Source organism: Lagopus muta, chromosome 4 (assembly GCF_023343835.1).
Source record: "Lagopus muta isolate bLagMut1 chromosome 4, bLagMut1 primary, whole genome shotgun sequence".
NCBI classification, from domain to species: Eukaryota; Metazoa; Chordata; class Aves; order Galliformes; family Phasianidae; genus Lagopus; species Lagopus muta.
In genome coordinates this window covers 5,466,670-5,481,964 of record NC_064436.1, presented here as the reverse complement: position 1 = coordinate 5,481,964, position 15,295 = coordinate 5,466,670, and the positions used below count along the sequence as shown (strand labels likewise).

At 37.4% G+C, this 15,295-nt stretch overlaps 1 protein-coding gene across 4 annotated transcripts in view; it reads left to right on the top strand.

Annotated features, from left to right (window-relative positions):
- The window catches only part of SPOCK3 (SPARC (osteonectin), cwcv and kazal like domains proteoglycan 3), a 162,413-nt gene that overhangs the window by 136,964 nt on the left and 10,154 nt on the right, over positions 1–15,295 (top strand). For all 4 annotated transcript variants that reach the window (XM_048941101.1, XM_048941099.1, XM_048941100.1 and 1 more), the window contains one exon: positions 9,101–9,220. In XM_048941101.1, the coding sequence (XP_048797058.1) occupies positions 9,101–9,220 (120 nt within the window). The remainder of the gene's footprint in view (positions 1–9,100; positions 9,221–15,295) is intronic.

Sequence of the window (15,295 nt, the reverse complement as noted above, 5' to 3'; positions counted from 1 at the left end):
AGTCTTCATTCAGCTTGACTGGAAAGGCTATATAAACATCCTGTTTTGTTGCTTACAGACAGGATATGTAAGGGCAGGATATAAAGTTTCCTAAGAGCATGTGCTGTTGCTAGGTTCAACTTGACTGTAAGTACATGCATGGGCTCTGATCTGTGATGGGAAAACAGCAATGTTGTTAGAATCCAGTGTGCTCAGACAAAACCTATAGTTTCTTAGCCTACTAGGCAGAACAAATGGGGAAAAAATACGTATATATATATATTAATGAAAGAAGGAAACATTTAGTGGTGGTTTTTTTTCTTTTTTGTTAACTCCTTCTTAAAACTTCTGCTTTTGGAAAAAAGGTTTCCAGCCTCTGGAAGTCTCATTTTCTGTTCTGTAGAAAATTGTTTGCTTTGCTAAGGGAAAGCTTCTATGTATTTATTTCATAACTGGTAGATAATGAAGCAGTTGATTTTGATAGCCAGTTCAGATCAGTACCTCCCCTGAAGAATGATGTTAAATTTGTCCCTTAAAATCAGAGAGCACCCATAGGGAATATCTTTTATGAGTGCCTCGCTGTTAGCTTGTTCTGTAAGCATTTCTTACACTGAACGTGAGTGGTCTCCATTTCTGGGACACAGACTTGAGGTGAAGGAGCACTGGAGGTCACAGAAGGATGTATATGCACTGTCAGATATTGCAGCTCATTGGCTTTCTCCTCTGCTCTTCTCCTTGGTTTGCTGTGGGTTCATTGCCAGACTCCCTGTTTGCATGAACTATCTATTCCACTTTCAAGTGTGCCTCTGGGAATAGCTGTCTCCACGGTCTGCTTTCTGTACGCTGGGTGAAAAGCAATAGTTTTATAGTCCTTTATTTGGTTCCACTGTGGAATTACACTCTGCTAACGTTTTTCGTGTCTGCATGTGTGAGCCTTCTGAATATTTGTACACTAATATATTTTAAAAAATCATTGCTTTTTTCATTTCTCCTTCAACTTTTGAGTACTAAGTTTGTTTAAGTCAAAGCTGCAGATTACGTTTATTTAACTACAGTTCTGTTCTCAGTGAAGTGGTATAGTGTAGTAATTTTTGCATCTTGTGGTGCACATGATGGAAGTTGGCCCTACTGTTATATTGTCAGCATAAGGGATTCCTTTAATAGTAGGGCAGGAGCTTGTTTTATCTGCCTTTGAAGGCCTCAAACAACAAAATTGCTGCAATGGTAGCCTTAATCTGTCTGACATTAGTGAGGTGCAATGTGATATAAAATTCCTTTATGATAGAACAGAATTTAGTTAAGGTTTCTATTGTTGATAAAGTTGATTGTTTAGCCTCATGTTCACTTGTGCTGTCTTTACTTGCAAGAAGAATAGAGCAAACCAGTGGACAGTTCCATCAAAGTACACTGTCAATTTTCCATCCACTCCTTCTACCCAATGTGGTAGACATTTGAAGCCTCTTAAAGCACAGAATGCATCTGATTTCAGACAAATTCTGATTTTTCAGTGTAGGAATTTGTGTTTTCTCTATATAGTGTCGTCGTCCAGTCATTTCTTACCCTTGTCTATTGATTGGAATGACTTTATGTCAAATACAAAAATGTCATTATAAGACCCTGTCAGTCTTGCCCTTGAAAGGAAGAAAATGTCCTGACTTCTTCCCAGTGGTGTGTAATGCTTTGAGAGAGACTTGAAACTAAATTTTAAAAACCACATTACCGTTAGAGTAGTGTTGACTAGAAAGCTTTCACTACTAAGATGATTGATATTCTATCCTTTGAAACTTGTTATGCCTTAAATGATGAAAAATACTGGATTTGGGAATGAAAAGGTCTTAGAATATAGCATGTTATACTGGAGCATCTCCTGGCTGTCTGATGCTTTTTTGTTGTATAGCTACATAAACTGCAGATTAATAACATCGTCTTCGTCCTCAGAAATTACTTGTTCGAAATACCGGAGCATGATGATAACCAACACTTTAGGTTAGTGGCAGTTAGCAAAGGAGGCCACATGTAACAACTGTCTTCAGAAAGTAAATTGATAATGCAACAGAGCTATGATACTTGTGACAGATTATGAAAGTACTGTTGCCTTATTTGTGATGCTTTAGAAAGCTTGTATGTTTTAAGTGGAAAATAGTACCTTAATATGTAAATTCTGTATGTTACTACTGTTTTTCCTGCACTGTGAAGTGGTCATTATATTTCAATCTGTGGAGTCTTTAAAGCTGTGAGGAAACAGAAATGTAAGTTTTATTTTTTGAAAACGTAATTTAATTGAAATCATTTTAAATTTTACAAAACATTAATCATGAGCAGAATGTCTGTATGGAACATTAATTTGAGACAGTAGGACTAAGCAGCTGCAGTTCCCTGATACGGTATCTGCAGCATTTATATTAATTATCTCATAACACAGACTAAGTGAAGTAGAAAATTCATTATGTTTAGTTAAATAGTAAGGAAATCAGAATGCCTTTATTCGTTAATTTCAAGGTATCTTCTTAAAATCATGGGCCCTGGAGGTAACAGATGGCTAATAAACTCCATCGTCTTGTAAAAATAGAAGTATATATATATGAAGTTTTTCAATTTACATTATTTATAAAGTTCTGGTTATACATATGTGACTGTGAAGAGCTGGCCTAAATGCCTGTCCTGTTGTTCAGCCCTTGTTCGAAGGGCTTTTTGTCCTTCAGACAAATTGTTTTTAGTGAACACATCTATTTTTGCCATACGTAATGCTTCCCATTTGTGACAGGGCTAGAAATATTGCTGTTTATTGCAGGAATTGTTAGACCATTTGCATACCACTTTTAAAATGTATTCTTAGATGTTCGGTTACCTAGCCCTCAGTCTGAGCACAGTTTGAATGATCTGTTCTTTACGTTTAAATTCATAAACCTATGCAGAATGGCAGCCTCACAGAACACCAATTCCAGGTAGTTCTCCTTTATGTGATAATCCACTTTAATACATGCTGTGTTTAAAGGCAGCACTGCTCTGCAGTATTAGGGTTACTGTATTTTCTTGAGCGGCTCTCCTGAAAAGAAATACTCTTACAAGCACGTGCTGGATGTGCACTTAATTAGCGCAGCAAAGGTATTTCAGACTGACTGTGCAGCCATACAGTAGTATGACCAGGTAGTAGATAGAATATTGGACTCTCTAAGCACTGGATCCGAACTGTTCTAAATGAGCATTCTCACAATTGAATTGGAATGGCTGCTGTAGCCAGTAGCTGGATGTCCAGCGATCCTGGATGCATAGTAGCAGTCTTCCCTTGGAAAAATGGGAAGCCCTATAGCGTTATGAGATGGTCACATACTGTTGCTTTTAATGCAAGTTAGTCCTTCATAGAGTGAAGAACCTTCATGTGAATGGCACAGTGATCAGTCAGGACACTGCCCTGAGCTACCTGATGCAATCAGGCTTTTTGACTAAAGACATTTGGAGTTGCAGAAGTCTGAATGCTTCTGGAATTCACTTCCAATCTAAGTTATTCTGTAAGCATCTGTAATGATTCCAACTCACTGAAGAAGCTGAGATGGTAAGTCTTGCTTTAGTACACGGTTATTCTTAATTTAGCTATCTCAAGGAGTATTTTCTTGTTTGCTGGAGGAGGTGTTAGATGTTATCCTGCTTCTCAAGTTTTCTATAAACTGTGTATATTTACTTCTGATTATTTTTGTATGTATGTGATTCTCTAGTTACGATTCTGCTTGAATGCATAATTGATTGTATGAGCTTTTCTGCACTTCTAACTGTACCAGGAAATACGTGATGAAGTCACGTGGTGGACAGAACCACATCATGGGATATTCTAGGGCCACGTTGCATCTTGGAGGTCTGCCTTCTTGCAAGGCAGGGTCTTCGTGTCTCACTCTGAAATAAAACTTACTCTGTCTGCTACAACATAATTCCATTGACCAATAAAAACATTTGGTCAGTAAACCATAGCTTTTAAACTAACTGGCCAAATTTGGAAGTGGAAGAGAGTCGTATTATGTTGCATCATATAAAGTCTTCAGAAAAATTGTGTCTGTCGGTCTCTGAAGAAGACCGATCAGTAGATCAATTTTAAACTCAAATTGATATTAAACTATATGCTAATAATGCCTTCAATTTTGTATGGCTTCCTTCACAGCTGTCAGTTGATGTGTTCTTAGAACTGAGTTTGTAAGTAGTTATGCTATGTTGAAAATTCAGGTGAAAGTACATCTTCCTAAAGTAAATAGAGGCACAACTTCTGTCTCCAGGTTTATGGTTCCTTGTCCAATTGTGAATGATGCTAGTAGCGTGGGGTGTATGTATTCTATTTTTCTCCCAGATTGCTTTTGGACTCTTAACAGAAGTTTATCTGTAATATAACAGTATTTCAGTGTGCATTTTTCAATATGATAATGATTTACGTTTGTTGAATTCCAGGTAACTTTATATATGTATCTATTTATATGAAAAGTATGCACTGTTAAAATACCATTTTCTCTGCTGTGTCAGAAGGTCCCCTTCGACCCAAGCCATTCTATGATATTCGAGTTCAAACCAGTAAAATGCATTCAGATGTCCACACAAGTTGTAACATTTACCGTACGTGAAAATAAATGGAACAGTTGGTTCCAAGTGATGTTTAAATAATACTATAAAGATATTTCTGGACTGGGTATCTACAAGTTTTCAAATCCCTTCATGTTTTTGCTTAGCTATGTAAGTTGTTTTTAAAATTCAGTCAGTTTTTAATATTTCAGATGATAGGGAGCTCTAGTAACCCCTGAGCTGGTGGCTTCATTTTACCTCATACTAATTCTCTTAATGGCTGCTGGAATTGATTGGAATAGCAGAAGTGCCTTGCATTGACATTAGACAAAAACAGAAGTACTTCCTGGCAGGTTCCTGAGTGAATTTGTGTGATTTAATATGCATTTTCTGATTACTGTCTAACCTTCTACAACCTTTACTGTCTGTCTTTCGCCATTAAAGATTCATCTCCCAGTCTATCAGTTGAAATAATAGTCTGAATAAATCTGAGTTACCTCATCTTGACCTATTTTATATCAGTACATACCAGTGCGTATAGTAATTTCAGCAGCAGGTATCTCAGGACGCTGATCACTGGGACAGAAAGTCCCTAAGCATATTCTAGAAAGCATTAATTAATGAAACTTTTCATAGTATAGCCTAACCTTGAGCAGGCTTGTTTCATTGGCAGTGTTTCAGTGAATAAAGCATTAGGCTGATCCTCTCTTACAGAGGGAACAAGGTTTATTCACATTAATTGTTACGATTAAATTGGAGTTCTGTGGCTGGTACTGCACTGAGACAGGACACAAATAAAACCCCACACCAGTGTAGATGTTTTCAGCAACTATACCTGTTATTTTTAATTTTTATTACAAAACAACGATTTTAATTAAGCATAGCTTAGGATTACTTTGTGCAGCCCAACTTCTGTGACAAAGAATTGCAAATTTGTAATTGTGATGATGTCTCATGTTTGTTCTCCTCAGGACCTTCAGAAAGCTACTTCTTAGACTAATTTCTTTTTTCAAAGTGTGCTATTAATCTGAATGTTCTTGGGAAGCTAAAGAGAACTTCTTGATTTGATGCTGAGTGGGAATTTATTTTGCAGTTTTCAAGATGATCTTGCTGCTTTTTTTTACGTGTTAGAATCTTAGAATGGTTCTTATATGTCATACAATCATGGGATGTGGAAACAGGAACAAAATGTGATGAAGTGCTTTTAGAAATTAGTAAGAATCTTCAATTTGTCTGTCAGCCTGGGTGGCTAATATTCTTTCTCCTAAAGGGATTTATGATCTGTGCTACTCTAAGGATCTGTTTTCTCCACCTAGTACAGTGTGTTGGACCTGATGATCTTTCGTGGTTTCTCCCAACCTGTTCTGATTCTATTGATTTTATGTGTTCCTTACATACTTCTGTAAATCTGTTTTTTTTCTGCTCTGTCATTTTTTAGGAGAAAATGCCATTTTCTGATAAGGTTTTAAAAAAAATGTTATAATTCTCATGTTAGAGTAGCCTTGGCTTTTATTTTCCCCTAGTTTAGTATGATATAAGTGTATATATTTTCATAAGATTGTTTTATATTTCTGAAATGCTGAAGTAGTCTTCTGAGATGTTAGTAAATTAATGTTGGTTGATTAAAAAAGCACCTGTGATAATCAAATATTAAGATATGAGATATTTTTATAAGCTCGTGCTTGGTAAGAGCACACTTTGTCTATGTAAATTATTAATTGTCCATATCACTGTAGTTCTGCTGCATCTCTCATGTATATTTCACTTACAGAAGACATCTGGTTTTACTTGACATATTAGAAGTGTTATGAACCGAAAATTCACTGTGCATTTAAATTGATAATAGGGTAAATGTAATTACCTGCTGTGTTTGAGAGCTGATTCCAGCTCTTGAGTAGCTATGGGGTGTAAAATAATCAAATGACAGTTATAATCAGCTTGTTTTGCATTGCCTTGATTTTTGGGAATAATCTATGATCAAGATACCAAAATCTGTAAAATTAACAACAGCAACAAAAAGATTCTCATTTTCTCAGTCTTTATTTTGATCTAGAACTCGTAATTTAAAATTTCAAGCAAAGTTTGGGAAAAAGGTTGTAAGAAATTGAAGTTGAAAGAGTGCTTCCAGTCTGAGAACTGATACAGGATGTGTCTGATGCCCCAAATGTGCCATATGTACATTCCATTTTGAAAGGAAGGCAATTCACAAGAGCACAGAAAATGCCATTTTAGGTTATATTATAAACAACAGTGGCAAGTGTCAGGTGCTGAAACTGTGAGCAGTATCTTACACATAGCAGTCAAAGAAGCACTGTTGCCTTTTCCTAATGCTTCATTTTCACATCTAAATTGACTTATGAGATGGTTAGCTTAATGATGTCTATTTGACTGCTTCTAGAAAGTGGAGAAATTGTACATCTCTCCATCATGCAGTTGTCATGTGCTTCTTTCAGTTAACGTTACTGAGATAGAACTTTTTACTTAAATCCAGAGCTCCTTTATTAGACGTAGACCAAAATAGCCAGGCTCAAGTGCTGTTCCTTTGGTTCAATTCTGAAAGTTTTTCTGCTAAACCTCGGAAGGGTGGTTAGTGGAGACCATGTTATGATGTAATGGAAGGGAAAATTAAAGAAGTCAGTATTCCAAGTCAGATTCTTTATTCTGGCCTGTGAGCTGATGCGAGACTTAAAGGGGAAGATGGCATTATAGCAGTATGGAAATCCTACGAGCTTGACGTATGAGGTGGATCTTGGCTCAGGAGATCGTTTTCATCCGGATGTCACAGGATGACATCTTTGAATATATGGGCCATAGATCATTAACGATTCTTTCTCTAGTGCCCTGTTGAATTATCCAAGGGGAAAAAAAAAATACACAGGTAGGTGCTAATGCACAAGAAAAAAGCACAGCGTAAGTTTTAATAATCAATTTGCATATGTTCTGCACATATATTGCACCTAAATCTTTGGTGGAGAGAATCAAAGTCTTGAGATGTTTTAGGCAAATTAAAAATAAAGTGCAGCGGTGCCTTCTGTTGCTGGCATGGTGACTTGTTTCTATCTTAGTCAAATAAAATAGGTGTTGTTTAATTTTTTGAAGTGTGCTGAAAGTTATGTCACCAAGAACTATAGATTGCTACATAATTACAGCAGTTTAAAGAGATAATCATGCAATACTTCTCTCTTCCTCTCCTCCAGAGAAAGGAGGTGGAAGGAAGAGGAGGAAAAAAGTGAGATAGGAGAAGCTAATTTATTGACAGGAATGTGAGATAATACAGAATAAATAAGAGTTGTAAGTCGAAACACCCCAAAAATAAATTGCTCAGAATTGGAAATCATGGGGAGCCTCTTGGAAAACGCAGTACATTCCAGTGTATCTTCTCAGAGAGTCAGAACTTACATGAGGTTGCTAGAGAAACTTAGCTCTGCAGTGCACTGTGCCTTTACACCCAAACAGCCTGTTGCGTGATGTGCAATACTGACAAAACTGGGACAACAATAAAGGAAAGGCAAGCTGAACGAGAGATTTACTTTCAAGATCATTGCTGTGGAGCCTTGATGCCTCAGGTTGTAGCTTAGTCAGTTACTGGTGTTCAGTCTGAACTACCCCTTGCACGGGTTTGTGCTGATATCGCTTGGAAATTATACCTGTTGATGAGGGAAATGTATACCCAGTTATTGTCAAACAGTTGAAAATGGAAGGGCAGACTTCTGGAAGGGACATCTCCAAGCACACGTTCTCTTTGCCATCTTCTCCAGCAGCTTGATAGTGAAGGAACAGGTCTCATCCATGCAAAGCTGTGTTATCTGTTTCTTCTGCAGTCCTCAGTACTGCCATTACTGTACAGTCCTCAAGCCAGTCTGCTGCTTATCTCTTGCTCTCTGCTACGTTTGCTCTTGTTGCTGCAGATTGTCTCTTTAGTTTTGTGTGCTTTCTCTGTCTTTGCTGTTTCTCATCAAAGAAACCATCCTTTCAGTCACCAAGGTCTGTTGCCTTTTGCAGGTAAGTGTTCACGATCTTTTGCTTTTAAAACTGAATTCAATCACATAAGCTTTCAGGGCATTCTAGAAGCACCTTCTCTGTCAACACCGTTTCTTTTTCTTCATGTTTCAATGTAGAAAAGCGAGGGGAGTGTTCCTGCATTAACTGTATACATGTCCAACATCTTGTGGTAGGGCTTACTGTACCATTGCCCACTGAATGTAGAAATGGACCTCAGAAAGGCTGTCCTGGATTCATGACGCAGCCTTCTAGAGTAAGATGTGAGAATATCTTGCTAGGGCTGTTTCAGTTCTTCGCAGTAGATTGCAAATGACTTAATCAGTTTATAGATATATTTCATGCATCTTTACACACAAATATTTTTACACTTACGTAATAATTTTATTTCTCAGGCCCCTAATTGGGCTGTGAGGGCTGACCTAAGTAATGAAAGCGAGTTTTATGAAGGAAAGCAAACTCTGGAATGTATGTGTCTGTATTGTTCTACATGTTTTACTTTAAGTATAATTAATTTGAAGAGTTCTATTTAGCATGCAGGGGGAAAAAAAAAAAGTTGAACATTTCACATTTTGTTTTTCAGTTTGCAGTGACCTGGAATTTAGGGAGATCGCAAACAGGTTGAGAGACTGGTTTAAGGCACTTCATGAGAGCGGAATTCAGAACAAGAAGACTAGGATTGTTCAAAGGCCTGAAAGAACCAGTAAGAGATTTCTACTTGCCTTATTTGATGCTGTCTTTGGTGTTTGCTTGCAACACTTGCCTTATCATTGTGTTTTAAACCACGTGCATGAAGCCGTAACTTTGTGCTTTTCTAAAGTTAATTTCTTATTCCTGAAGCAGAGCTGTATGGCTTAGTTCAGATACATGTTGCTCACTTGAAACTTCAAAGCTGTTTGAGGAATGTTACTTCACTGATCCTGAGAAAAACATAACATATATTTCCAGTTGGTTCACATAACTGCTGTATGCTCTTAACTAGGAGTAAAAGCAATGGAGAAGAAAAAAAAAAGCTTCTATAAGCATTTATTGTATAGTAATACATGTACCTAATAATATAACTGGTGTAACCACATCACTCAGTTAAAGTTCAGCTCAAGCACCGCGTAGGGTTCTATGTTTTGCTGAATAATCACTTGAGTGAAGGGATAAAATGATGATGGGTAAAAAAAAGTCAAGAGGTCAAAAGTACAGCTAAACTGTTTAGGAGCCTTTCGTGGTTTTGGCTGGCATTGAGTTAATTTTCTTACTAGAGGCTTGTATAATGCTATGTTTTGGATTTTGTTTAAAATAGAGGTGACAGCACAGCAATATTTAGATGTTGCCAAGCATTGCTTGCACAGAGGCAAAAACATTTGTCTTCCTTGTGTTGCACTGCCAGCATGGGGCTGGGGAGTGCACAAGGAGCTGGGAAGGGACAAAACCAGCACAGTTGACACGGACTGACCAAAGGGATGTCCTGTATCACATGGTGTCATGCTCAGCACTAAAAGCTGCGGTGAAAAATGAGGAGGGAGAACATGGACAATGATGGCATGTGTTTCCCCAGGAAGCTCCTGACAAGTCCTGATCACCTGTATCCAGAGTGGTTGGTTTGCTTTTGAAATCAGGTGGTCACTTAATAGTTTGTAAGGAAATATTGTGCCTCTGTGTCCCTGTAGAAACACAAATAAGAAATACTGAATGATTTTTGTTCTTTTTCTGCTAATATACTTTCTGATGCTATTAAGAAATTCTTACATCTGTTCTTCAAGATGTAAGCTCTGGATAAGCTCTGATCAAGTCCCTCAGAAGTTGGTCTCGAAAGTCTTAGTAGGTTGAAAATATCAGGCATCTGAATTCCTAACGATGTCAGGATTAAAAAGTCCAGCCCTTTATTTCAGGGGTGTGTAACAGCTACGTCTAGAAACAAATCATGCAAAGAATTTGTTGATCGTATGTAGAGACGTTATACTTGTTGCCTGAGTTAAGGACCTATACATATCAACAGTAACAAAGAGAAAAAAAAAAAAGCTATTGAATGCATTCATAGTCCTAATTATTTCAGCAGAACCCTGGACTTGTTCACTGCCATTGAGGAGTTAAAAATCTGTCATGGCATGCTCTCCCTCAGGCTTTTATTCTTGTCAGTGTTCCTTCTTTGCTGAGAAACGATTCTGAATTTTAAACAGCAATTTGTGACATCCTTCCTGGATGTCTGTTTGCATTTAGGTTTTTTTTTTTTCACCTGTTTCAGTCTCTTTTCTGGCACTTGGGATAGGATTTATTTAAAGTCTTGGGCACAGTCCTTCCGACCAAGGTAGAGAGGGTGAAAGTTGATAACGCTGTTTGGAATTATTTCAGCTGTTAAAGTTCACATTGATGGTTACATTCATGGTTGCTGCTTCCTAACAGCCCTAACACTGGTGCTGAAATTACTGTTCCATTACAAGCTTCAATATTCTGATACTAAGCTAAAAACATAAAGCATCTACGATGTTGTGTTTTTACCAGGACTTACATAGTTTGTTTTTAACTGACACTTTTTTTGTTAGATTTGTATCATATTAGTTGTGCAAGCTAGAATGTTTGTAGTAATTGAATAAATTTCATTTCCAAAATCTGTTTTCTGCTCAAATGTATTCAGATAGTATGTCCCTAGAAGTATCATTATTATAAATGGTATATAAGAAGAAGATATTTTCCCTTTTCCCATTCATGGTCTGGTTAGATGATGTAAGCAGGAAAAGGGTGCTTTATCTGTACTGCACTGTCATAGTCATTATGTCCTTCCTTTGTGCATAGGGAGGTAAAGAGTTGATTTTCGATTTAAAGTTAGTCTATTTCTGTATTAATTTTGAGAGATAAAACTCTGCGGAATTAATGCAACAGATGTAAAGCATAAAAAATACCATAGTCCCATAAATATTTGCGTTAGCAGTCTGTTTCTGAGGAGTACTTGTACACCATGTAATGTTGGGAACTGAAAGACTAGAGGCCAGATGATAGAGAATATTCTTAGGAGTTGGTAATAATGTGGTTATTTGGTTAAAATACGCAAAATAAGTAACAACAACAAAAAAATCTGAAAGAGAACTGTAACTGGCTTGTCTAAAGCTGGTATGAAGAGATACTGTTACACTAAAATTGCCAAATACTCTACAAGCTCAAAGCAATATCTGACTGATTTCATATAGAATAATGCAAATAAGTAATTTCAGATATCTGTGTGGAGGTCTTTAGTTCATTTTAAGTATCTGAAGTTTCTTCTTGAAGAGACGTGATACAGTTGGCATACAGAGAAATTAAATTTCCCTGGACCTCCTTGCTGAAGTGTATTTCAGAACTTCAGTAAATAGGCAAAACTGGTAAGCAGACTGGTAAACCACTACTACTATGGTTGTCTCCCATACAGTTATTGTGTAGTTCTAAGAGATGGAGCTCTTAGTTTTAAACATTGTTTTAGATTTCTTGAAAATACTGACTTGACTGAAAGCTTGCCTGCTTTCTGATGTTATCTTTGACAGTATCCAATATCCTCTAACTGCAGAGCCGCTGAGGCTGGTGAGCTGAATCGAAGTTGCAGTTAAGTTTCCTGGAGGGAAAAGGTTCTTTCAAGGACTTTCTGCATTGTCAGATTAGCCTACTCAGAAGCTCATCTGAATTGGAATTTTAAATTAATGCATGTTCACCTAAAATCAAGACTCTAAATGAACTAAATTTGTACTGTTGGCTGGCATTTGTTTCAATCATGTACAGGCAAGATTATTCTTGTACACAGCGAAGCAGATATAGATGTTTTTTTGTAGCATTGTTCATTTTATTCCTCCCTCCTCAAGTACCTTTTCCTTAACAATCTATTTAAAATGCGGCCTTAGCAGAACTCATTTAATCTATGCCATCCACACAGGAGCATGTTTACAACTATCCATAATAGGCTTCAGCTTGAATTTTACCTTTTCCATGTAAAATTCTCTAAAACACTTTCTGGAAAAGGAGAGACTTCAGGATTTGAACTTTCACAAATGTTTAAGGGACTTTACAACAGTGCTCTATTTCTTTTCTATCCGCATTTTGTTGTAAAATGAATCAGTACCTTTGGTACCTTCCCAGTGTCTTTAATCCTGACTCTGCTCCCACCTGTGTAATTGTAGTCATCAGGAATACATTAAAATTTTAGGCTACAGGGAGCGCGTGCCTGATGCTACCACTTGGTGCCAGGTGAGTCTCAACTAGAGCAGCATTTTTTGTGAGCAGCAGACATGACAAAAAGCCTTCAAATCTGCTTAATTGTCCCCTGTAGGAGTTGGACAGATTACAATGGGAAAGGAGATAGAACAGAGGTGTGATGACAGAAGGACCGGCGTGATAAAAAGGTGCCATAAAGGAAGGGAAGATTGCTCACCTGTATCAGAAGGTTGTAGGTTTGCAGAGGGGAAAGCTCCGCTAAGAAGGCATCTCCAACCAGAGCACCTTCCACAGTTTGGCCTGTAATTACAACCTGTAATTCCAGCCTGTAATGAGGTCTAGGTTCAGCCAGGCTTCACCCCTTCTGGTCACACAGCTGAATTGCCTTTGCTTGCGCTCCCAAGGCTGACCCCATCCTTTCCCCAGGTACTCAATGAGTGGTTCAGGCCATGACTCAACAGTTCCCATACCTCTCTTAAGTTTAGTCCTTGCTCAGATCTGTTGTGGTAAAACTGACTGGGAAGGAAAAGTCATTCCCAGCTTGTGCAGTGTAGATTTCAGCTCTGAGGTACTGTTAACATAAACTTTTCTCATAGCCTGTATATGATAAAAAAAATTAAAATCACAAGTGCAGACCTTGCTATGCAGCTTGCTAGCTGAGCAAATAAAGACTGTGGTTTAGACAGTAGTTTGCTCTCAAGCATAGAGCACGTTGAGTTTATTCACTTGTGTGATTTGGCAGTGCTTTTTACTGTGCTGGACTGTGAGCTGGTAGCAGAAAGAATCACGCCTTTTGCTTCCCTTGGCATATAAGCAACTTTACATAATGCACTATGTGAGCTGTGTGTATGCTATTTTGATTTCCACATAAACAATTACAAAAGCTATCTTCCTCAACGTACACAAGGATTTATTTCTTATGAGCATAATAACCAAGCAAATAATATTTCTACATTGAAAAGCAGATTATGATTACCGTGAGTTGAAATTCTCTCCTGAAAAATAATCAGAAATGGATCATGTTTTTGTTGGTTTCTTTCAAAATAACATTTTGGATGCTGATGTTTAAGCCATGACCGAGGGGTACGTTTGTCAGTAGTGTTTCCCTTGGGATTGTTTTGGCTGGGGAAAGGAGCTTATGCTGGTACTTCCCATTTTTTTTTAAATCAAGTTCTTTTGCAGTATATGCATTAGATGAAATAAAGCTAAATCCTTAATACTTCTTTTGTTCACTTTTACTAGATTTACACAATGTTCAGAAATAGCTACATAAAAGCCCTCTTCATTATCATATCTGGAAATAGATTTCAAATAAGTGCTTAAAATGAGAGAGAGTTTTTCCACTAATTCAGGCATCTGAGCAGCAGTTTTGCTCTCTTCAACATGATATTCTGGAACATTAACAGGAAGAAATTACTATCCTTTTGCTATAGTAATTCTTCCCCTTTCTTCGGTTTGTTTTCTTCACAGCTGTGAAAAATGTGTAAGAGCAGCATTCCACTTGACTCGTGAAGTAAAAATATAGGTAGTCTGTGATTTGGAGCAATTTATTTCTCGTTCTGGGTCACTTAATGTTAATTTACCTTGCGTCAAACCACATCAGGTGTTCTTAAGTGCTTTGACTTCTTTTTTTCTGAAGTCTGTCACCTTTGAGAATAAGAGGTGTATTGATTTCTCAATATTACAGTAGAGGTAGAAAATCATTGCAGAATGAAATGATCATCCCAAGTTTTCCCAGTTGCTTACTTGACATCATAGTAATCTTTTAAGAGTAGATATTATGAACACCAAACTCGGGTAATGATCTTTGTGGGGTAGAACAGTTCTAGAGTAGGTGGACAGCTTGTTTTTAACTTGGTCATTTTTTTATCTCTGTCAACATGTGCCTACTCTACTTCTAGGTACTTCAGCCTTTTTTATTTATTTCACCTATACTAGTATTTGACATAGACTTCAAACATTTCTCTACAACACTGCAATGCAACCTGTTGCATTTAGCAAAATGAAAGCGAAGAGATATGATTTTTCTCTATTTAAAGTGCTACGTTTGTAAATACCAAAGAAAGGAAGAATTTTAAATAACAGTGTACAGCTACCTGGAGGGATTTTGTAACAAAGTAGAGGACAACTTCTCCTAGGTAATAGCGATAGGATGAGAGGTGATGGGTTCAGGTTGCACCAGGAGAGGGCACTGGAATGGGCTGCCTGGGAAGGTGGTGGAGTCACCATCCCTGGAGGTGTTGATGAAGAGGGGAGATGTGGCACTGAGTGATGTGATTCAGCAGGTGTGGTGAGTATGGGTTGATGGTTGGAAAAGATGATCTTGGAGGTCTTTTTCAACCAGATGCTAATGAATAGGTAGGTTATGACAGCTTTAATGTAAATAAACGTTATTTTTCAGGCTGTGAACTAACCTATGAAGTTTTGTTACACAGAATTATCTTGGAAAGCCAGAGGGATTTCACTACTGGACACTTTTTTAAAAAATATAAAAGCTGTATAGAAGAGAGAAAATTCTGAGGAATTGGAGTAGAGGATGAACGGAAATTGCTAGCTTATGGATAAAACCTCCCGAATACAACCTCTTGAAGTCATGTAATTTTATTCCACA